A 23,181-nucleotide genomic window follows, 5' to 3' on the forward strand; every position below is an offset into this window, starting at 1 on the left:
CTTCCGGAGGCTGGGGACGTGGACGGAGGCGGGGAAAAGTCTCGCGATACTTAAATTCCAGGAGAAGGCGCGTTGCCACGGAGACGGAGCCAGGCTACTAGGACGCACGCGCCAGATAGACCCTCTAGTCTCGTGGAGAGATTGAAGATGGCGGCTTCTCAGGCGGTGGAGGAGATGCGGGGCCGCGTGGTTCTAGGGGAGTTTGGGGTTCGCAATGTAAGTAAGCCTTGTGGTCTTGAGCTCGGGCGGGAGGAATGAGAGCGGAACAGGGGTGGGTCTTGGGATTGGCGTGGGGATAGCTGTGGGCTCATTGTCTCTTCGTGGACAAACTCGTCCCTTTGCTCTAGGTCCATACCACTGACTTTCCTGGAAACTATTCCGGTTATGATGATGCCTGGGACCAGGACCGCTTCGAGAAGGTAAGTGGGGCCAGAGTTGTCTGGGGAGGGTTATGAAGGCCAGACCCTGTGGTCTGAGCAGCCTGTGTCTGTCTCAGCAGCTGCTTTTGGGGGTCGCTCCGTTTGTGTTTGTTGAGCAATGTGCTAGACGCTCCGTTTACAGGCCAAATTAGCCACGGTTTCTACCCAGTTCTGCAAAGATGTTCCGTCTTGTTGAGGAATGGTGCGTAAAAACAAGTGCATCTATGGTGAAGGTGGTTGATGGCGATGAAGACGGCAGGGTTGGGGTGGGGAGCATTCTGCTGAGACCAGGAAGAGGGGCCGAGAGGTACTTAACATTTCAAAAGGAGGGGACATCTGAATTGAAGCTTGAATGGTAAGTAAAAAAAAAAACAGGAGTTGAATTATGAAAGATTTGAGTTTCACGTCAGTGAAGTTCAGGATATGCAGGTTTTGTGTGTATTTAGTCTTTTGTATTATTGTTTCACTTAGCTTAAAATAAGGGTTAAAATTGCATTTAAATAGGTTACTGAATGTTACCCTTTATGCAACTGACCTAAATGTTACCTTTTATGCAGCTTATAAACATGATGTGTAAATCAGTGCCTAGGAAAATTTTACTTTTTTAACCTGTTGATACAAGGAATAAAGTATGAACAATGAAAAAGGCTAATGCTTGAAAAAAAATTATGACTTCTGTGACATGTGCTCCGGGAATGTCCAAGTAGTTCTGGCATGAGTGGTCGGCAAGATTGAAGTGTGTCACACTGTGGATGATAGGGAGCTTGAATAGTTCTTAAGCAGACATGATCAGATTTGCAACCTTGATGGCTGGGAGGGAATGAGTTTGAGGAGGATCATATGGAGCAGGCAGATCTGTTGTAAGGGAAGCTGAGGTTGAAGATATGAACTAAGACTGATGGTAGAAATAGAGCAAAGGAAGAATATAAGGTAAATTTATGATTGCTTGGATAAAGGCTGTGGGGGTAGCATAAAATGACTTTTTGGCTTGGGAACTGCTTTTTGCTTTGTGGTATCATTTACTGAGTGGAGAAATGGGTCTGGGGAACAGGGATGATGATGCATTGTTTTCTGTATGTGGAGAAATCTAGCAGGCTAGAAGACTGCATGCTTGAAATGAGATCAGAAGTGAGATAAAATTTTTGGAGTTGTCAGAACAGATAGTTGCTAAAACTGTTAGTACAGTTAAGGTGACCTGGGAGAGAGACGAGAACCTGGCAAATTTAGAGATGGGTGGAAGTTGATCATCAGAGACGGAAGAAGAGTGGAGCTCAGAAACCAGGGGAATCATTCAAAAAAGGGGATTTTTTTTTTTCCCCCCCTTTTCATGAGACACTCTTATCTCCCAGGCTGGAGTGCAGTGGTGCAATCTTGGCTCACTGCAACCTCCGCCTCCTGGGTTCAGGCAGTTCTCCTGCCTCAGCCTCCCGAGTAGCTGGGACTACAGCTACGCGCCACCATGCCCAGCTAATTTTTTGTATTTTTAGTAGAGACGGAGTTTCACCATGCTAGCCAGGCTGGTCTCAAACTCCTGACCTTGTGATCCGCCCCTCGGCCTCCCATAGTCCTGGGATTACAGGTGTGAGTCACCGTGCTGGGCCAGGAGGAGGTTTTTTAATCAATGTCAAGCATAACAGAAGTCTAGTAAGAGGACTGGGTAGTGTCAACAGGACTAAGCACTATGGTAGTTTCTGTTCTTTAGTGGAATAGCTTCTGTGGATGGTTTGGTTGGAAGCCATATTGCATAGGGTTTTAATGAATGGACGACAAAAATGGAGACTTTTTATGAAACTAAAACACTGGGCGAGAAAGAATATTTAATAAGAGACATCTGGGCAAAGGGAGGTTTTTGGACGAGAGGATAATACTTCAGGGAATTATCTAAGGGGGAGGTATGAAGAGATATTACAGAGAGAGCAGGTTTCACTTAAATGTTTTTCCTGTCCCTCTAGAATTTCCGTGTGGATGTAGTACACATGGATGAAAACTCACTGGAGTTTGACATGGTGGGAATTGACGCAGCCATTGCCAATGCTTTTCGACGAATTCTGTTAGCTGAGGTATTGGCAGGCATGGTGACAAGGCTGGAGTTGCTTTGGGAACTGCACTGACACCTCACTTGGAGAATTGTCTCAAGCTGTCCTTCCCTCATTTTTCCTGGAATTTTGCTGAGCATTTTACCTTCTCATTCTTTGTAAATTTCTCATTAAACATTCTAGGAAGAGAGATAGCTCCTTACCTCTGGAGGGTGGGGTTGTGGGGATAGGTAGGGGGTCTCTTGGGTTTTTGCAGATAAGTGGTTATTTTTCCTTGGGCAGGTGCCAACTATGGCTGTGGAGAAGGTCCTGGTATACAATAATACATCCATTGTTCAGGATGAGATCCTTGCTCACCGTCTGGGGCTCATTCCCATTCATGCTGATCCCCGTCTTTTTGAGTATCGGAATCAAGGTAAGAAAATGAAATTTTGGGAGAAGTGGACTGTCTGGGTTCAAATCCTGGTTGACTGTGATGTTGGGTAAGTTACTTATCTTTGTACATCAGTGTTTTTCATCTGTGAGAACACTTGCCTTGGCTTCCCAAGTTTGCCGTAATTAAATGGGACACATATGTAAAGCATTCAGCATAGTGCTGGCACTCAGATGTTTACTAGTTCTTCTTAAGAGCTCCCTCCATTTGTGCAGGAGATGAAGACGGCACAGAGATAGATACTCTACAGTTTCGTCTCCAAGTCAGATGCACTCGGAACCCCCATGCTGCTAAAGATTCCTCTGACCCCAACGAACTGTATGTGAACCACAAAGGTAAGTAGTGGTAGGGTGAGGAAGAGGCCCCACCTGTGGGTGGCTGCTAGTTTTAGGAACTGAGATCTTTTGACGTTTTTTTCCTCCAGTGTATACCAGGCATATGACATGGATCCCCCTGGGGAACCAGGCTGATCTTTTCCCAGAGGGCACTATCCGACCAGTGCATGATGACATCCTCATTGCTCAGCTGCGGCCTGGCCAAGAAATTGACCTGCTCATGCACTGTGTCAAGGGCATTGGTGAGAACCCTGTGTTCCTTTCTGGGAAGAGGGGTAGTTTGGTTGCAGTGGGGCAAGCTGACTAGGGAACTCAGTTGAGATATTCCCGGCAGGTAGAAAGCCAAGAGCATTGTGCTTTTGCTGTTAGCAGCTTAGGAAGAGTATTCTTCCTAATCCTAGAAGGGTTTCGTATAGGCACTTTCTCTCTTCCTCTCCAGGCAAAGATCATGCCAAGTTTTCACCAGTGGCAACAGCCAGTTATAGGCTCCTGCCAGACATCACCCTCATTGAGCCCGTGGAAGGGGAGGCAGCTGAAGAACTGAGCAAGTGCTTCTCACCTGGTGTTATTGAGGTGCAGGAAGTCCAAGGTGTGGTATTTGGGGTGCTGTTCAGGTTAGGACCTAAATTATATTTTCTTTGAAGGTGACAGAAATAAAAACCCTGGGTTCCTAAAAGTATAACATGGTTTGCTACCAAGGGGCAAATTAGAAAAAAGAATAAAAAAAACATGGCTTGTTCTCATTAGGTAAAAAGGTGGCCAGAGTTGCCAACCCCCGGCTGGATACCTTCAGCAGAGAAATCTTCCGGCATGAGAAGCTAAAGAAGGTTGTGAGGCTTGCCCGGGTTCGAGATCATTATATCTGTGAGTATGAAGTGGTGAGATGAGTGGGCAGTACTCTTTGGTGCTCCAGCTTCCTTCCAGTCTAGATGTGAAGTTTGAGTAACAGGGGCTTTCTACAGGCAAGCCCTGCCTAGGCTAAAGTGTCTCTTTGATCCCCAGTCTCTGTTGAGTCAACGGGGGTGTTGCCACCAGATGTGCTGGTGAGTGAAGCCATCAAAGTACTGATGGGGAAGTGCCGGCGCTTCTTGGATGAACTAGATGCGGTTCAGATGGACTGAGCTTGGATGTTCCTGAGGCAAGCTGAAGCTTTGGGTTCTGACTGACCCACCCTACAGGACTGCTGTACAGAGAGCCCAGTGTGACTAGGGATCCTGAGTTTTCTGGGACAATTCCAGCTTTATTTTTAATCAATACATTTTGTTAAATGTGCCATAAAATGAGACTTTTAGGCCTTTATAAGGCCTTAGATGTAAATAAACTCATGTCCAAACAAAACTTTTTGAGACTACTTTTATGTTTTTTGAGACAGAGTCTCATTCTGTTGCCCAGGCTGGAGTGCAATGGTGCAATCTCTGCTCACTGTAACTTCCTCCTCCTGGGTTCAAGCAATTCTCTTGCCTCAGCCTCCCAAGTAGCTGGGACTACAGGTGTGTACCACCATGCCTGGCTATGTCTAATTTTTTGTATTTTTAGTAGAGAGAGGGTTTCACCATGTTGGTCAGAGTGGTCTCAAACTCCTGACCTCAAGTGATCTGTCTGCCTTGGGGCCTCCCAAAGTGTTGGGATTACAGGTGTGAGCCACCATGAAAAACAGGTCCTCACTTCAGAACTGGTTTGACCTTTAGCAATTAAGAACATCAGATGTACACTCCAGCCTGGGTAACAGTGAGACCCTGTCTCAAAAACAACAAAAAACACCTCCTGAGAATTGGCAAATTAAGGTGGTTTCTGGGAGCACAGCCAAACCCCTAGAAAAACATTCAAGCTAGAGTGAATGCGCCATTTCACCTGTCTCCCGGATTACCAGGGAAGTTCATGTCGCTATTGACAGCTCCAACAAAGAATAGTAGCAATTCCTTTGGGCCAGGCCCAGCAGCCACATACGAAAGACACTGTGAGAATGGTATGGGCTGCCTAGTCTGGGTGTGTCAGGATAGAAATCCTTTTCTAACTGGCACACCATTTCAGAAAGCTTGAAAAACCAGGTTCATCAGTCACATTTCTTCCTGTTCAGTCCCCTTTTGCAGGGTGCTCATGGAGTAACTCTGGAGTATGTCACTGGTTTTAAGACTAGGTTGAAAAAGGCAGATGGGTCCCTTTCTGTATGAAACTGAGACTTTTACTGACATGCAGATGTGCTTTAGAGTTAATGTTTCTACAAAAAGTTTCTATAAACAATAGAAAACTTCTAGCATGAAGTCACAGGATGTTAAAAATATTACAACACAATAAATACAACTACACCCTCCACAGCCCCAACCAGACAGGAATAGGCAGCTATCAGGTTTGGAGGGAAACACTCTTGAGATCGCCTTCACAATCCATAGGAACCCAGAGCACCACACAGGAGGAGGGAGCAACATGAGACTCCAACTTCTGCTTCCTCAGCTTTGCCTCTTCCCAATCTGACCCTGCCTGTGGCCCGCACCAGCTAAACACTGTAGCTTCAGTCCACTTCGGCTCTCATGGAAACCCTCTTGTCAGTGGATTGGTGGACAACAGGTCTGTTTTTGTGCAGAGCACATGGACACACTGGTTTCTGTATGGATTAAGTCTGCCTTTATGGCCAGTAATAACGTCAGGGCCAGGTCCCATATCCGAGTCCTGTTTATAGGGCCTTTCAGTGACCTCTAGAATGGACTCACAGTACAGGTTGTGATGCAAAGGCATGTATTTTTTTCTTTTGGAGATGGCCTTTGAGAAAAGTAACCAGGGACCTGAAAGACCATGAGATTGCGGAAGGCACCTGGTCTTAGTCCTAGAAGACCAGTGGCTTTGCTAGCTGCTTATCACAGATGTAGCCTAGTTGGTCTGTTTTATCCTTGGATGACAATGGTGTCATGTGACACTCTCTAGGGTACTGTGGCTCTTGTGCCTGAGTGGACCTTGAGGCTGGGGAAGCCAGACTGAGGGGTCATTCATGGAAGGGCAAGATGTGTGAGCTCTAAAGGGGATGTTAGCACTCAAGACTGCCCAGCCCTGGTCCTTGGAGGTACTATACTTGACACTGTGCCAAGTTTAGCAGTAGCCTATACCATGTGTCCCATCAGGTGACCAGATTCTTGCCCAAAGCAAAGTTGAGAGAACTGGCCAAGTTCTTTTCAGCACTTAGCACCTAACCCAGACGTGCCCCTTAGGGAGTGGGGCAAGTTTCCTGCCAGCCCAGCAGCAAAAGGGCTCAGTGGGAGTTGGAGTGGTCCAAGAGAAACTCTGGCACAAGTAGTTGAGGGCTGTGCACTTGCTGCGAGCCTTGCTAGTCGCAGTGTTGGGCACAGCATCCCTAGTTACCATTCTGTACAGGCTGCACAGGGGTGGGAGGGCTTGTGGGAGAAGGGCTGCTCTGCTCTAGCTTTTCTTGGAAAAGCCAAATCTCCAAGTAGAATGGGAACTATCTGGGACATCTAGACAGAATGGTTTAAGCCCTAACTCCCTTTCTTGATACTTTAGTATAATTACTTCTGGTCCTGCACAGGGCCTGTTCTCTCCAGCTCCAGACCTGGATCTCTCTCCAGGCTAACAATAGTGGAAAGTGAGGTGGCAGTGCAAGAAGGGCCTAGAGATTAGCTACAAAGGGAAAGAAGAGATGACAAGAAAGGCCGAGGAAGGATGCCCAAAAAATTGATTCAGGGTTCAAAGATGGTGGCCAGGCCACCCCCATCATTGTCCAGCACCTCTGTCTCCAGCATTGGCTTTGTTTTTTTGAAAAGTGAGGGAAGATTCTTAATGTGAACTTCTTTTCGGAACTGCTCTCCCAAGGGTTTCTGTGGAAAACAAATGAGAAAGAATTAATGCTGGGCCCTAAGTAGTAGTTGAAGATTCTCTTGGTCTGGCGCAGTGGCTCACGCCTGTAATCCCAACACTTTTGGGAGGCCAAGGCGGGTGGATCACTAGAGGTCAGGAGTTCAAGACCAGCCTGACCAACATGGAGAGACCGCGTCTCTACTAAAAATACAAAAAATTAGCCAGGTGTGGTGGCGCATGCCTGTAATCCCAGCTACTTGGGAAGCGGAGGCAGGAGAATCGTTTGAATCTAGGAGGTGGCGGCTGTGGTGAGCTGAGATTGCACCACTGCATTCCAGCCTGGGCAACAAGAATGAAACCCTGTCTCAAAAAAAAAAAAAAAAAAAAAATTATATCACCATAATGGTCAATAACTACACTTGGTTTATAAGGTTTGCCCATACACATGATTTAAGAAGAGGGTTGGGTGCACTAATGAAGGTGCGTGACCTACCCCTATGCAACCAGCAATGAGGCGTTTGAATTGGTCCTTTCGGCGCTTGTCAGCCACTTTCTGCAGGGAGGGGTTTAAAAGCTTGCAGTCAAACTGGTCCAGTGAGTCCTTCTGTATTTCAGGGATTTGCTCCATTACAGCTCTTATCTCCAGGTACCTGGGGCGCTGATACCAGCAGGAATAAACTTACTGGATGTAGGTTATTGCCACCCTCCCCATTTCCTGCCACACCCATTTCTCAGAGCTAGCACCAGCAATTTGGCAGGTGCTTGGATTTAGTTAGGATAAGGCCCAAGAGACTAGAAGCAGACTGAGTGATAAAGCTGCAGCCATCCTGCCCCATGCTTTCCCCACTCACCAACGCCTCGTATATCTGGAAGGCCAGATGGACCAGGGAAGCCATGCACCCGTCGTGCTGCCCGTGCATCTGTAAGCCTTTCAGCACACTGGTGAAAAGCCACGTAACTGCATCTGCGAGCAGTGTCCCTGACAGCACCTGGGGAGACAGCTGTGCTTTAGGGCCACAGGGGGCCTCTCTCAAGGCCTCAGCACCCCAATTCTTCTGAATGATTTAGTCAATCTGCATGACCCAAACCTTCTATGAGGGGCAGGGAAAAGGGGTGAACCACCATACTTGTTTGAGGAGAGGCCAGCAGAGCTGTGAGGTCGTCCTCTGGCAGGACAGAGTATCCTTCCAGGCCAGGGAATTGAAGGCTGTAATTAATAGCGCTGTACAAACATCCTGAACAGGAAAGGATGAAGGATTACAGTGGGAAAAGCAGCACAATTTTCTCTGATTATTATTATACATCAGGAGCTGGAGGTTGTTTTTTTTTTCTCCCCCCTCTAAAGATGGGGTCCTTGTTTTGTTGCCCAGGCTGGTCTTGAACTCCTGGGCTCAAACTATTCTCCCATCTCAGCCTCCCAAACAGCTGGGACTACAGGTGTGCGCCACCATGCCTGGCTTAGGAGCTGGAGTTTTAAATAGCAAAGCAGGAAAAATAAAAGAAGTGAGTTTACTTCCTCTATTTTTGTGTATTGCCAGTCAAAAAGAAAAAACCAAAATGTGAGAAAACCTGTATGTGCAGGATGGAGACAAAGCTCAGGCCTGGCTGGGGGAGGCTAAACACCAGGGATCTGCATCAGTGTGCCTACTATGTGTTTTCCTGAGAGCCCCTGCCTATGCTGGTATGGGAGACACCATGGCACTGCACCTTTTCCCTCGTTTTTTTCTGGGGCCTTAAGAACCAGGAACTTACATAACAAAAGAGTATTACAAAAAACTCTTGATAGCACCATAGAGCAAGAAAAGTAAAAGGTGGCTCCCCACCTGGGCAAGGAGTAAAGGTATCACCTGTTCCTTCTACCCACCTCATGCTTCATCAGACATTTGCCCAGGTCTGTAAGTTCTGCCATAGCTGAGGGGGTGACCTCTGTGGCCATCATTTCTTCATCTGTTATCAGAGAGTAGAATGTTAAGCTCCATCCTTTCAGAACAGAGAAGAATATCTTGTTCTGACAGAAGCGCAAAAAAAGCAAAGCTGAGTGTTCTAGGTTAACTGGTGGCTAAGTAGTACTGGGACCCCTCCCACCTCCACATAATAATAGCCCATGCCCATGGCCAATCTTCTAGAGATGCACCCAAGCCATACATGAGGGAAACGGGAGCTTCTAGGCAGAAACACAAAAAGCTGCAAATACTGAAGATACTTTGTTGTCGGACAAATATTTGAGCACCCTCTGTACCAGGCACTGATCTAGTTACTGGGGATAAAATGAATAGGACAATAGATCCCTTCCCTGATGGGAGTTTACATTCTAACATGGGAAATACGTAAGAAAGGAATACATAAATAAAAACATAATGTGCAGTGACAAGTGCTATTAAGAAGAATAAAGCAGAGGAATACAGAGTAGCTGGGGTTACTATTTTTGATAGGTTGGTCATGGATGATCTCTTGGAAGAGGTGACATTGGAATGAAGCAAGGGAATAGATCACGTATATGGTTGGGAGAAAATCATCCAAGACAGAGGAACCAGCAAGTGCAAAGGCTTGGAGGTGGGAGTATGATGGAGGCACACAGCAAGAGGGCTGGTCCAGAGATGACAACTAGATGTAGGATGTCTCCTCTCCAGACTGCAAGGAAACCGACCTGGTTCAGAAGGAACAGTATTTAGGAGGCTAAGAGCAGACTTCCAAGGTCTCACAGGCTCACTTACCATCTCCATCTGCTGGGGGAGCACTACTGTGGTCAGCACCCTTCTTTGAAACACAGCAAACCGCTAAAGCAAGAAAGCAGGGTTACTAGGTGAAGGGTGGGTATATACTACCACAACAGCCACCTCAGGCCCACTGATCCCAACCTGTCTCTGGCCAGGTGAGGAAGGTGGAAGATGGGGGTACTGTCCAAGGCACAAGAATTAGCTTCACCAATAGAAATAGAGGCATTCTGATGACCGAACTGTTTTGTTCCTTCAAGTTCAACTAGCTGAGAGAAAATTACAGAATTCTGTGAGAGTGAGTGACTAGGAGAGGATGCTTGATAATCCTTGGTCTACTTTGAATCTCAAACAACAAAATGACACAGTAAAAACAAAAAGAAAATTAACAGCCTCCATGTCCAAGAATTTAAAACATTTCCATATTTTGAGAAAACTAGGAAGTTTTTCCTAATGAATCCAAATTCCTCCTGCTATTTTAGATTGTTTCCCCATATTCTGGCTTTGGTACTATTCAGCTTGCAATTCATAAAGTGTCCTTAGGTTGACTTCAGCACTGCCTTGCTTCTATCTAGTTATTTCTTTTAGATCTGTCAGTGTTGCTGCAAACATGAATCCTTTTTTTTGAGACAGAGTCTCTTTCACCAGGCTAGAGTGCAGTGGTGTGATCTCAGCTCACTGCAACCTCTGCCTCCCAGGTGCAAGCGATTTTCCTACCTCAGCCTCCCCAGTAGCTGGACTACAGGCGTGCACCACCACGCCTAGCTAATTTTTGTATTGTTAGGAGAGAGAGTTTCACCATGTTGGCCAGGCTGGTCTCGATCTTTTGACCTCGCAATCCACCATGCCCGGCCACAAACATGAATCCTTTGCATTAGTCAGGCCTTCGTGGAGTTGGCTGAGTGACCAGCTCTTTTCCAGGAAAATTCTCTATAGCCCCAGTTTCTACTTGCCACTTACTGATTAGGTCCATGACTTCTCGGGTTAACATCCTCACCAGTTGCTCCTCCAGCATCTCTTGAGACTCTGGGTTTTCATCTGCAGCCTCATCTTCTCCACTGCAGAAAACCAGAGGGCCAAGTTCCACAGGAGTGCAGAAAGCAAGCAGTGACCCTAATCAGACTCTCTGTGACCACTTTCTTCGAGTCTTCGTTTTATGCAAAAGTTGGGAATGGACAGCAGTGATCCACTGAAGGACATTATTACTAGTGATTCTGTCCAGTTGGATAGACATTACAGAATCAAAATAAGTGAGTAAGGTAACAGTAGCCCCTATAAAGGCTGGATCTCAGTCTGCCTGCTGGTCACAGCCTGTCCAGACAAGCCATATATCACCTAGACTGAGAATGACTACAACCTACTGCTCTTCTACCCTGCGACAGCAGAATCCCTGCCCACTTCCTTTCCCCACCCCAAATCTGGCTGCCAGCTCATCCACCAAGAAGAGTGGGTAGGTATGCCTTACCAGAGCAGGCTCCTTTGGTTGATAACTTGCCACTTCTGGGAAAGCCTCTGGGAAAACACAAAGGAAATAAATGCTAGAATTGGGGAAAGGATTGGAATACATAGTATCTAAAGTCAAATCCACTTCATGATTAAAATTAGCCAAGGATGATTCTAGACATCAATGACAACCTCTGTAGACTCCACACCACAAGGTTAAAAAAACCATCTATGGGCTGGGCGCAGTGGCTCAAGCCTGTAATCCCAGCACTTTGGGAGGCCGAGACGGGTGGATCACGAGGTCAGGAGATCGAGACCATCCTGGCTAACACAGTGAAACCCAGTCTCTACTAAAAATACAAAAAAAACTAGCCGGGCGAGGTGGCGGGCGCCTGTAGTCCCAGCTACTCAGGAGGCTGAGGCAGGAGAATGGCTTAAACCCGGGAGGCAGAGCTTGCAGTGAGCTGAGATCCGGCCACTGCACTCCAGCCTGGGCGACAGAGCGAGACTCCGTCTCAAAAAAAAAAAAAAAAAAACCACCATCTATGGTTTCTATAACCTGTCCCACATCCATGCTGAGGGTGGTATCTCAAACACCTCTTTGCTTGGAAAGAATTAACAATTTTAGAATTTCTGGGTCTCTAGACATACCTGTTCTCCACCCAGCCGGTCCCCTGTTTAATTCCAGAGTCAGGATAACAGACCTAGCATTCCTGGCAAGGGTCTGTGAGCAAGCATTCCTCTTTTTACCTTTCCTCAGTTAACAGGAGGTTAGGAGCAGAATCTGCAACTGAAGCTGCCTTGTGGCAATTAAATCAGTTTAGTTCTTTGGGGGCTGCTCGATCCTACAGCAAGGATAGTCTGCTGGGTTGCAAGGGTCAAAAATGGCCACAGGCCTTAATAGTACTCTTTGCTTCCTGCTCCTGACTTATCTTACCATATGGAGGTAGGTGAAAAGAGGTCCGAGGATGGGGGATACCAGGGCTTCATAGTGCTCTGGGGGACAGAAGAGCACCAGAGGCTTTACAAAGACCCGTGCTGCAGCAAGTTAAGAAATTTTAGTGCATAAGCACACATCCCTCACCTGTCAGGTGGTGGGCTGCACCCCTGGGCACAATCAATCCCTAAAAGATTTACCAGATGTCAAAAATATCCTGTGTTAACAGTGAAAAATCTTAAAGTTCTTTTCCTAAAATCCTAAATGGCACTGATATTCAATTCCATTATACTCTTAGTTTAGTTTCCGTCAGGCTGCACATTATGGTCCCAGGCCAGAAAGTAGGAATAAAAAAATAGGAAGGAGGACATCCTTGTAACAAATCCTCCTTCACCATTCTCCTTATAATTTCAGGTTTAAGAAACACTCAGTAGCTGCGGTGGCTCACACCTGTAATCCCAGCACTTTGGGAGGTTGAGGCAGGTGGATTACAAGGTCAGGAGAGCGAGACTATCCTGGCTAACATGGTGAAACCCCATCTCTACTAAAAAATACAAAAAAAAAACAAAAAAAACAAACAAAAAAAAAACCAAAAAAACCAATTAGCCGGGTGTGGTGGCGGGCGCCTGTAGTGCCAGCTACTCGGGTGGCTGAGGCAGGAGAATGGTGTGAACCCAGGAGGTAGAGCTTGCAGTGAGCTGAGATTGTGCCACTGCACTCCAGCCTGGGCGACAGAGGGAGACTTCATCTCAAAAAAAAAAAAAAAAAGAGGAAAGACAGAGATTCAACTAGTAATAAGGGTCTGAATGAGAATGAAGTGTGAAAGTGCTTCTTCTGGCTGGGTGTGATGGCTCAGGCCTGTAATTCTAGCACTTTGGAGGCTGAGGCAGGATTACTTGAGCCCAGGAGTTTGAGACCAGCTTGGGGAACATAATGCAGACCCCATCTCTACAAATAATAATAAAAAAATAGCTGGGTGTGGTGGTGCACATCTGTGGTCCAGTCCAAACTCCTCAGGAAGCTGAGGTGGGAAGACCACTTGAGCCTGCAGTGAGCTTTGATAGCACCACTGCACTCCTGCCTGGGTAACACTGAGACCCTGTCTCAAAAAAAGGCAAGTGCTTCTAAAAACACAGAAAAGGGATAAAAGTTTTATGTTTCACAGCTGGGCATGGTGGCTCATGCCTGTAATCCCAGCACTTTGGGAGGCCGAGGCAGACAGATCACTTGAGGTCAGGTGATGGAGACCAGCCTGTCCAACGTGGTGAAACCCTGTCTCTATTAAAAATACAAAAATTAGGTTGGGCACGGTGGCTCACACCTGTTACCCCCAGCACTTTGGGAGGCCAAGGCGGGCAGATCACTTGAGGTCAGGAGTTTGAGGCCAACATGGCGAAAACCTGTCTCTACTAAAAATACAAAAAAATTAGCTGGGCGCAGTAGCATGTGCCTGTAATCTCAGCTACTTGGCAGGGTGAGGCACAAGAATCACTTGAACCCAGGAGGTGGAAGTTGCAGTAAGACAAGATCGTACCACTGCACTCTAGCCTGGGCAATAGAGCAAAACTGTCTCAAAAAATAGAAATATGCACGCCTGTAATCACAGCTAGTTGGGAGGCTGAGGTACAAAAATCGCTTGAACCTGGGAGGCAGAAGCTGTGAGCCGAGATCACGCCACTATACTCCAGCCTGGGCGACAGAGTGAGCAATACTGTGTCTCAAAAAAAAAAAAAAAAAAAAAAAGCTTTATCTTTAATATTTCCAAGAAGGGGGGAAGGTAAAAATTTGCCCCTCAAGGAAAAGTTTATAGCCATCTGGACTGCCTTCATGTTTTCCCTGCAATCTGCCAGTGTTTTTAATGACACGATGCACTTAGATACATCATCTCATCTCTTCCTTCCAGTTCTGCCTCCTCCCTCTGGTTCCTGTGACCTGTTTCTGTCTCTAATTTTCTGACCTTTTGGGTTATGTAGAGACTTTTGAAAGGATATGAAGCATGGGTCTGAGTCGGTAGTCAGGAATATTGTTCAAGTTGACAAAGGCTGAGCTGAGAAGCTGGGTAGCAAGGTCCTCCACAGTATAGAAGTCTTGCTGCATGGAAGGGCCTGCCTTCCCTAGGATATGAAAACTGTAAAGGGGGAAAAAAAACACTGGCAATGACAAATCCAACATCTGTTACTGCCAGCCCTGACTGTCCCATGAATTTCATTTCTAGCCTACAATAAGATTTTTCAGCCAGAAAAGCAGTTATAATTACTTAAGAGAACTTATAGATACAGCATCTTTTAAAAGACAGGTGTTGGCGGCCGAGATCAGCAGTAGCTTTCATTACTATTTAACGTGGACTTACAATGGAGGATCTCATGAGCTTGGCTGATTAGTGTACTGGGTTAGTGAGGCCAAAGCCCGTGAGGGCCAGTTATCTCCCCAACCCACAACCAGTTTCTAGCCACTCCACTCCCATAAGTAGGCTGCAAGCAGTGTAGGGTCTAAGCAATCTCCACTACTTTTAGCTTCTACTTGGGTTTCATCATGTTATACACTAGAAACAAGTTGGGCATGAAGCAGGCTGGGACTGTGAGGCTCATATGACAATTACAAAAAAAGCAAATGCAGGAAAGCAGGCTGTTCATTTCTATTTAACACTAGAATCATTAGTTTCCTATCAAATTCTTGCCTCACCTTACTTGTACACTAGATGAAAAGTCCAACCCATGGACATTCCTATACAATACATATCCAGGAAGAAAATATGGAGAGGCAGCATTGATTCCTTACCAGTTTTCATAGAGGGTGGAGAAGAAACGCTGCATTCTTTCCAAGATGGTTTTAAAGACAGGAGAGTCATTGAGTTCCAAGAGAGGTTGAGGTAATCCTAAAGGGAAATACGGGTCAGGAACATGATGCTTCACACTGTCAGGAGTCTCAACTGGCCAACACTCTACAGCAGGCAGATGTTGTTCAGGGGTGAAGGCGCGTGCATGGTGCTGTACTGCAAAGCAGTTGGCTATATGATTTGTTGCACTCTTTTGGTAGGAGAAGGTGAAAGCTACTTAAGGACCCAGGACTTTAGACCCAGGTACTCTTTTACCTGCTTTTTAAAAATTCTTTCCCCAGATGGAACTTGTACCAAAAAAAGTGACAACTCAAAAGTATTTTTCCATAAAGCTCTGGGGATGCCCCCACAATTAATTTATGAAACCCCTTTTTTTAAGCAAAGTCTTACACAAAAGACTAAGATGTGTCGCAGCTCAAAATGAAACCCACTTACCTTAGTATTAAAAACTGCCTTAAAAGATCTATACTTTTAAGTGTAATCAGAGGTTTTACATTTTGAGTCTTATAGTCAGAAGCTATCTGAGGGAGCTATTTGTCCATTTTAGTATTTCTGGTTGGCCACTTATTTCTATAGCAGGAGTTCCTGACTTAACTTGAATAATGGGATGGGGGTGTGTGGTAAGCAACACCTACTTTTTGTATTAATAGCAATACACTTCTTGGAAGTTCTATTTTTACTGGTGTCTGCAACATAACCCTTAAATGGAATGGTGTCAAAGGAAAAGATTCAGGACTATCTAGGCCGAAACAGATAGACATGAGCTCTGGAAAGGCAAATTAACATCCTTCCTTTGGCTAACTTCACAGCTGAGGAATGCCCACTGGATTGCTTGACCACAGCCAGGCTCAGACACAGGTTATAGCTGAGGACAAAGACAAACTATGGGGGCTGTGATGGTGAGCCAGCCTGAAGCTTCTGAGATGGGTAAAAGGTTTAGACAACTGATGCCTCTGGCTCTAACTTCATCCCACATTCCCAGACTTGCTCCCTGTGCTCCAGCCACATGATTCAACCATCTCTATGTCCTGGACATACGAAGGCCTTTCCCTCTTGCCTCAGATCTTGTACCTGACATTCTGTTTGTCCAGAATGCCCAGCATTTCCTCATGCCCCTAACCTAGCTAATTCCTACTCATCCTTCAAGTCCCCATTGGGAGTCAGCCTTCTGACTTCCCTCCGAGACTGGGTTAGGTCTCCCACTAAACACTCAAAGCACTGCCACTTTCCTTCACAGCAAATACCGCAATTATGACTGCACAGTTATTTTCATGCTTATTTTCAATGGGAAAATGAATTAAAGCAGTGTCCTAATCAAGGCCACAATTGGGAGGCCAGGCGTGCTGACTCATGCCTATAATCCCGGCACTTTGGGAGGCCAAGGCAGGCAGATCACTTGAGGTCACGAGTTCGAGACCAGCTGGCCAACATGGTGAAACCCTGTCTCTAATAAAAATACAAAAAATTAGCCGGGTGTGGTGGTGCATGGCTGTAGTCCCAGCAGGCTGAGGTGGGAGAATCACTTGAACCTGGGAGGCAGAGGTTGCAGTGAGCCGAGATTGCACCACTGTACACCAGCCTGGGTGACAAAGTGAGACTCTCTCAAAACAAAACAAAACAAAACAAAAAAGGTAACAATTGGGAAATTGCTTAAAATCTATTCCTTTAAAAACTTGATATCTATCTATCTATCTGTCTATACACACACACACACACAAAAGGCAGGAAAGTATACAAATACCCTTCAGGTTAAAGGCCATGATTTATTTATAATCGAATGGCTGTAACACCCACCACAACCTACTGGCTAAATTGAAGAAGGGGTTAACAGGAAATAAATAAATTGCTTCTGATCTTCTCTGTATCATAAGGTAAGTAAATATATTTGTTCATATAGAGTTTATAGGAACTCCACAAATGCATTTCTGAACAAATAGATGGTGAAGGTAGTGCAAAACAAGGAGGAAGAAGCACAAGATAGGCAGAAGCTGCTCAAGCAACGCATAAGAATGCCTGTAATCCTAGTGCTTTGAAAGGCCATGGTGGGAGAACTGCTTGAGGATAAGAGTTCGAGACCAGCCTGGGCAACATAGTAAGACCCTGTCTTACTATTTTAAAGTTCGTCTGGTGTTGTGATCCACCTGTAGTCCAACTACTCAGGAGGCTGAGGCAGGAAGACTGCTTGAGCCCAAGAGTTTGAGCCTACAGTGAGTTATGGTTGCACCAGTGCACTCTAGCCTGGGTGACAGAGACTATGACTCTCAAAAAACGACAACAAAAAAAGGGGACATCCATTAGGGATAAGATGAACCTAGGAGAAAAAATGTTACATTTCTTACCTAATATAGCAGATTTTTCCGCGTCAAGCATATCCAGAGCCTTGGTGAAAGGCTCTGCCATTTTGGCTAGCATTTCTGGTGCATATAATGTATTGTGGGTTCTGAAAGAAACAAGAATGCTATTGAGTTTTTCCATCTGATGCAGAAGGAAACAGTGGGCTTTGCTTGTAATTCAGTGATACTACAGTTCCACACAGACACATCTGCCCATGAACTCCTGGCAGGGGAAAGAAAACAAGGTATAAATATCTTAATGCTCGGTGCAGGAGGGACTGGACTTGCACAGATAATTAGTATACAATACCTAAGATGAATTAACATGAGAACCAAACCCCAAGACAACAGGACAGTATCAGAGTCCAAAGCTAGAAAGCAAAATTCTTTTAAATCTGAAGTGGTCCCAGTTTTTTGACCACCAGTGATATGGAATGAAATGTGTGCAACATTGTGGATTTACAGGTAGGAACACAGAGGAGGTGGTAATTTGCCCCATTTTTCAATGTTTTGTCTTAATTCCAAGAGCATGGACCTTGCAACAGCTGTTTGGACCTGACAGAGGAACGCAATTCCCAACACATGCTGTCTCCCACCAAAATGACCTACCTGAGCAATTATGGGCATTGGGTAAGGAGCAATGACTGTGAACTTGATACACCTGCTGTCCACAGCACTCTTACCTACTCACAGAAATGGCCCCACTGAACAAACTGATGGCTACACGTTTAAGATGCAAACTAAAAACATCTTTTAGACCATGTTTCAGTCTTCATAGTTTGTTCTTTTTGTTCTTAAGAAGTCATTCTAGGCCAGGCTTAGTGGTTCATGCCTGTGATCCCAGCACTTTGGGAGGCCGAGGCCAGTGAATTACCTGAGGCCAGGAGTTCAAGACCAGGCTGGCCAACATAGTGAAACCCCATCTCTACTAAAAATATAAAAATTAGACGGGTGTGGTGGTGCATGCGTGTAATCCCAGCTACTTGGGAGGCTGAGGCAGGAAAATTGCTTGAACCCAGGAGGACTGCTTGAACCCAGGAGGCAGAGTTTGCAGTCAGCCAAGATCATGCCACTGCACTCCAGCCTGGGCAACTGAGTGAGACTCCATCTCAAAACAACAACAACAAAAAAACCCCCCAAAACAGAAGTCTGTGGCTGGGTGCAGTGGCTCACACTTGTAATCCCAGCAATTTGGGAGGCCGAGGTGGGTGGATCATCTGAGGTCAGGAGTTCGGGACCAGCCTGGCCAACATGGTGAAACCCAGTCTCTACTAAAAATATAAAAATTAGCCAGGTGTGGTGGTGGGTGCCAGGAGTGGTGGCTACAGGTTTAAGATGCAAAATGAAAACCTCTTTTAGACCATGTTTAAGCCTCCATAGCTTGTTCTTTTTGTTCTTGCTTAAGAAGTCATTCTAGAGGCCGGGCGCGGTGGATCACGAGGTCAGGAGATGGAGATCATGCTGGCTAACATGGTGAAACCCCGTCTATACTAAAAATACAAAAGCAAAATTAGCCGGACATGGTGGCAGGCGCCTGTAGTGCCAGCTACTCGGGAGGCTGAGGTGGGAAAATGGCGTAAACCCAGGAGGCGGAGCTTGCAGTGAGCTGAGATCACACCACTGCACTTCAGCCTGGGCGACAGAGCAGTCTCAAAAAAAAAAAAAAAAAAAAAAAGGAAGTCATTCTAGGCTGGGCGCAGTGGCTCACGCCTGTAATCCTAGCACTTTGAGAGGCTGAGGCTGGCAAATCACCTGAGGCCAGGAGATCAAGACCAGCCTGGCCAACATGGTAAAACCCCGACTCTACTAAAAATATAAAAATTACATGAATGTGGTGGTGTTTGCCTATAATCCCAGCTACTCCGGAGGCTGAGGCAAGAGAATCACTTGAACCCAGGTGAGCCAAGATCGTGCCACTGTGCTCCAGCCTGGGTGACAGAGCGAGACTCCCTCTCAAAAAAAAAAAGTCATTCGCTACCCTGGCCAGGCACAGTGGCCCATGCCTGTAATCCCAGCACTTTGAGAGGCCAAGGCAGATGGATCACCTGAGATCAGGAGTTTGAGATCAGCCTGGCCAACATGGTGAAACCCCGTCTCTACTAAAAATATAAAAATTAGCCGGGCGTGGTGGTGCATGCCTATAACCCCAGCTACTTGGGAGGTCAAGGCATAAGAATCACTTGAACCCAGGAGGCAGAGATTGTCGTGAGCTGAGATTATGCCACTGCACTCCAGCCTGGGCAAGACAGTGAGACTCCATCTGGGGGGGAAAAAAAAGTCATTCACTAACCTCATGCCGTAAATATGGTCTAGAAGTTTTACTTTGGCCAGATGCAGTGGCTCATGCCTGTAATCCCAGCACTTTGGGATGCCAAGGTGGGTGGATCACGAGGTCAGGCCCTGGCCAACATGGTGAAACCCTATTTCTACTTAAAATACATAAATTAGCTAGGCATGGTGGCACATGCCTGTAAATCCCAGCTACTCAGGAGGCTGAAGCAGGAGAATCGCTTGAACCCAGGAGGCAGAGGTTGCAGTGAGCCAAGGTCACGCCACTGCACTCCAGCATGGGTGACAGAGCGAGACTCCATCTCAAAAAGAAGCTTTACTTTTTGGGTTTTAAAACACCTGAAAATTTTTTCTGTGTATGGTGACTGGTAGGAATCTAATTGTTTTTTCCCCTATAGAAAGCCAACTGTCACAGCATTGAATAATTTATTTTTGTTTTGTTTTTCGCTTTTTAAAGAGACAGGGTCTCACTCTATTGCCCAGGCTGGATTGCAGTGGTGTGATCATAGCTCACTGCAGCCTCAAACTCCTGGGCTCAAGTGGCCCTTCCACCTCAGGCTCCTGAGTAGCTGGGACTCTTAAGTGTGCACCACCACACCTGGCTAATTAAAATTTTTTTTTTTTTTTAAATAGAGAAAGGGTCTCTCTGTGTTGCCCATACTCGTCGCAAACTCCTGGCCCCAAGAGATCCTCCTGCCCTGGCCTCCTAAAGTGCTGAAATTATAGGCATGAGCCACTATTCCCAGCCATCCTTTTCTCACTAACTTTCATTACTTCTTCATAAATCAACCTGTAATACATACCTGGGAGTCTTTTAAAGGCACCTTTACTATTGTGTTGAACCCAACATCACCTCCAAAGGATTATCTGCTAAAAAAACTGAACTGGTATGAGGTCAGTTTTCTAGACTGGAGGTCACATTAGTATATGTTTTAAGCTTGGCCAGCAATACGGTGTCTGTCCTCAACAACTCAACTCTGCATTGAAGCGCAATAGCAGCCATAAACAGTAGGTAAATGAATGGCCATGGTGTGTTCCAATAAAAGTTTACTTACAAACATGTGGAGGCTTGCATTTGGTCCTCAGGCTGTAGACTGCCAACCCCTCCTCTAGACATATTCACATATAACAAAAACAAAGGAAAGTAGACTACAACAAACAATACTACAGAGATTCAATCATCAAAATTTCACCAGGGGAAACTCTGGAAATACAAGTCCACATTTTTCAACAAATAAATTGAAAAAGAGGGCCGGGCATAGTGGCTCACAGCTGTAATCCCAGCACTTCAGGAGGCTGAGGCAGGTGGATCAGTTGAGCTCAGGAGTTTGAGACCAGCCTGGGTAACATGACAAAACCCTGTATCTACTAAAAATACAAAAAATTAGCCGAGCGTGGTGGCACACACCTGTAATCCCAGCTACTCGAGAGGCTGAGGCAGGAGAATTGCTTGATTCCGGGAGGTGGAGGTTGCAGTGAGCTGAGATAGCACCAGTGCACTCTGGCATGGGTAACAGAGCGAGACTATCTCCAAAAGTACAGTGACATGATCTCAGCTCACTGCAATCTCCACCTGCTGGGTTCAAGTGATTCTCATGCCTCAGCCTCCCAAGTAGCTGAGACTATAGGTGTGCACCACCACACCTGGTTACTTTTTTTTTTTATTTTTAGTAGAGATGGGATTTTGTCATGTTGGCCAGGTTGGTCTCAAACTCTTAGCCTCAAGGATTCGCCTGCCTCAGCCTCCCAAATTGTTGAGATCACAAGTGTGAGGCACCATGCTAAGCCTAATTTAGTGACTAAGAGATATCTTAAATATATATAAACCTTGTGTGGATAAACAGAAAAAAGGAAAACATTTGGTGATATTTGAATACTGGTTGTATACTGGATATTGAATTACTGGTAGTATTTTGAAATTTAACAATGGAAATGTGGTTATATTAAAAGGCTTATTCCTAGCTCCATATTCCTTTTGATTTGGGATTTTTGTCTCTAGGTTTACAAGAGATTTAGGCCCATAATTTTCCTCTTTGGTACTGTCAATGTCTGGTTTTGGTATCAAAATAAATAAGCCTCATAAAATGAGTTATGGAGCACTACATTTTTCTATTATTGGGAATAGTTTGTCTAAGAGATAAATTATCTGCTCCTTGAAGGTCTGGGAGAACTCCTATATAAAATCATTTAGGCCTGGAGTTTCTTGGTCTAATTTAACTAACTACCAATATAATATGAAGTTTTTATCTCTTTAGGTTTTCTGTCTTTTTGAGTTAGAATAAGTTACATTTTCCCTGGAAATTATCCATTTTTAAATATTTTATTTTTACAAATAGAGATGGGGCCGGGTATGGTGGCTCACGCCTATAATCCCAACACTTTGGGAGGCCAAGGTTGGCGGATCACCTGAGATCAGGAGTTTGAGAATCAACCTGGCCAACATGATGAAATCCTGTCCCTACTGAAGATACAAAATTAGCTGGGCATGGTGGTGCACGCCTGTAATCCCAGTACTTTGAGAGGCCTAGGAGGGTGGATCACCTGAGGTCAGGAGTTTGAGACCAGGCTGGCCAACATGGTGAAACCCTGTCTCTACTGAAGATACAAAATTAGCCAGGCGTAGTGGTGCATGCCTGTAATCCCAGCTACTCAGGGGGCTGAGACAGGAGGATCACTTGAACCTGGGAGGTGGAGGTTGAAGCGAGCCGAGATCATGCCTTTGCATGCCAGCCTGGGCAACAAGAGTGAGACTCCGTTTCAAAAAAAATAAATTAAAAAATCAAGATGGGGTCTTGCTATGTTGCCCAGGCTGGTCTCCAGCAATGTTCCTGCTGTGGCCTTCCAAAGTGCCAGCCCCATTTCTCTTAAGTTTTTGAATTTACTAATGTTATCACTGGTATTTTCAAAGAACCAGTTTTATTTTTATTAAAATATTTAAAAACTGAGGCATAATTCAGATAACATAAAACTAACCACTTTAGGAGTACTATTCAGCCATAAAAAAAAAAAAAAAAGATCTCGTCATTTGCAACAACATGGATGGCACTGGAGGTCATTATGCTAAGTGAAATAAGCCAGGCACAGAAGGACACATCACATGTTCTCACTCTTTGTGGAATCTAAAAATTAAAACAATTCAACTCATGGACATACAGAGTATAAGGATGGTTAGCAGAGGGGCTGGGGAGGGTAGTGGTGGGTTAGGGGTAAGGCAGGGATGGTTAATGGGTACAAAAAACCCAGAAAGAATGAATAAGATCTAGTATTTCCTAGCATAACAGAGTGACTATAGTCAATAAAAATTTTGATTGTACATTTAAAAAGTATAACTGCAGTTGAGTATAACTGGATTGTTTGTAACACAAAGGATAAATGCTTGAGGGGATGGATACCCCATTTTACATGATGTGATTATTATGCATTGCATGCCTGTATCAAAACATCTTATGTACCCCATAAATATATGCATGTACTGTGTACCCACAAAACTTTAAAAAACTAACAAAAATAATCCCCACCAAAACCTAACCATCTTAAAGTTCACAATTCAGTGGTATTTAATACTTTCAAAGTGTTGCATAAACAACCTCTACCTAGTTCCA

The 23,181-nt window shown here is 45.3% G+C and overlaps 2 protein-coding genes across 3 annotated transcripts in view; one reads left to right on the forward strand and one right to left on the reverse strand.

Annotated features, from left to right (window-relative positions):
• Positions 1-25: 25 nt before the first annotated feature.
• On the forward strand, positions 26-4,561 carry POLR1C (RNA polymerase I and III subunit C). Its single transcript, XM_007972478.3, has 9 exons — positions 26-216; positions 348-419; positions 2,372-2,479; positions 2,738-2,870; positions 3,104-3,223; positions 3,313-3,465; positions 3,663-3,812; positions 3,971-4,087; positions 4,226-4,561. Exons 1-9 carry the CDS (start codon positions 148-150, stop codon positions 4,342-4,344), a joined length of 1,041 nt encoding a protein of 346 aa, XP_007970669.2. The 5' UTR covers positions 26-147; the 3' UTR covers positions 4,345-4,561.
• Positions 4,436-23,181, reverse strand: part of XPO5 (exportin 5) — a 53,390-nt gene continuing 34,644 nt past the window's right edge. For both annotated transcript variants that reach the window (XM_073006015.1, XM_007972445.3), the window contains 12 exons: positions 17,297-17,397; positions 14,900-14,996; positions 14,113-14,249; positions 12,122-12,219; positions 11,207-11,253; positions 10,702-10,799; positions 9,742-9,804; positions 8,892-8,974; positions 8,155-8,262; positions 7,879-8,016; positions 7,521-7,685; positions 4,436-7,047 (listed from right to left, as the gene is read on the reverse strand). In XM_073006015.1, coding sequence (XP_072862116.1) covers positions 6,910-7,047; positions 7,521-7,685; positions 7,879-8,016; positions 8,155-8,262; positions 8,892-8,974; positions 9,742-9,804; positions 10,702-10,799; positions 11,207-11,253; positions 12,122-12,219; positions 14,113-14,249; positions 14,900-14,996; positions 17,297-17,397 — 1,273 coding nt within the window. In that variant the 3' untranslated portion in view covers positions 4,436-6,909. The remainder of the gene's footprint in view (positions 7,048-7,520; positions 7,686-7,878; positions 8,017-8,154; positions 8,263-8,891; positions 8,975-9,741; positions 9,805-10,701; positions 10,800-11,206; positions 11,254-12,121; positions 12,220-14,112; positions 14,250-14,899; positions 14,997-17,296; positions 17,398-23,181) is intronic.

The sequence above is a fragment of the Chlorocebus sabaeus genome, chromosome 17 (assembly GCF_047675955.1).
Source record: "Chlorocebus sabaeus isolate Y175 chromosome 17, mChlSab1.0.hap1, whole genome shotgun sequence".
Lineage (NCBI taxonomy): Eukaryota > Metazoa > Chordata > Mammalia > Primates > Cercopithecidae > Chlorocebus > Chlorocebus sabaeus.

Bases quoted from the DNA above. Each gene is read 5' to 3' on its own strand.
- POLR1C (XM_007972478.3), top strand. From the start codon at position 148: ATGGCGGCTTCTCAGGCGGTGGAGGAGATGCGGGGCCGCGTGGTTCTA. The intron at 217-347 runs GTAAGTAAGCCT...CCTTTGCTCTAG, and splicing joins GGGAGTTTGGGGTTCGCAAT to GTCCATACCACTGACTTTCC. The intron at 2,480-2,737 runs GTATTGGCAGGC...TTCCTTGGGCAG, and splicing joins GACGAATTCTGTTAGCTGAG to GTGCCAACTATGGCTGTGGA.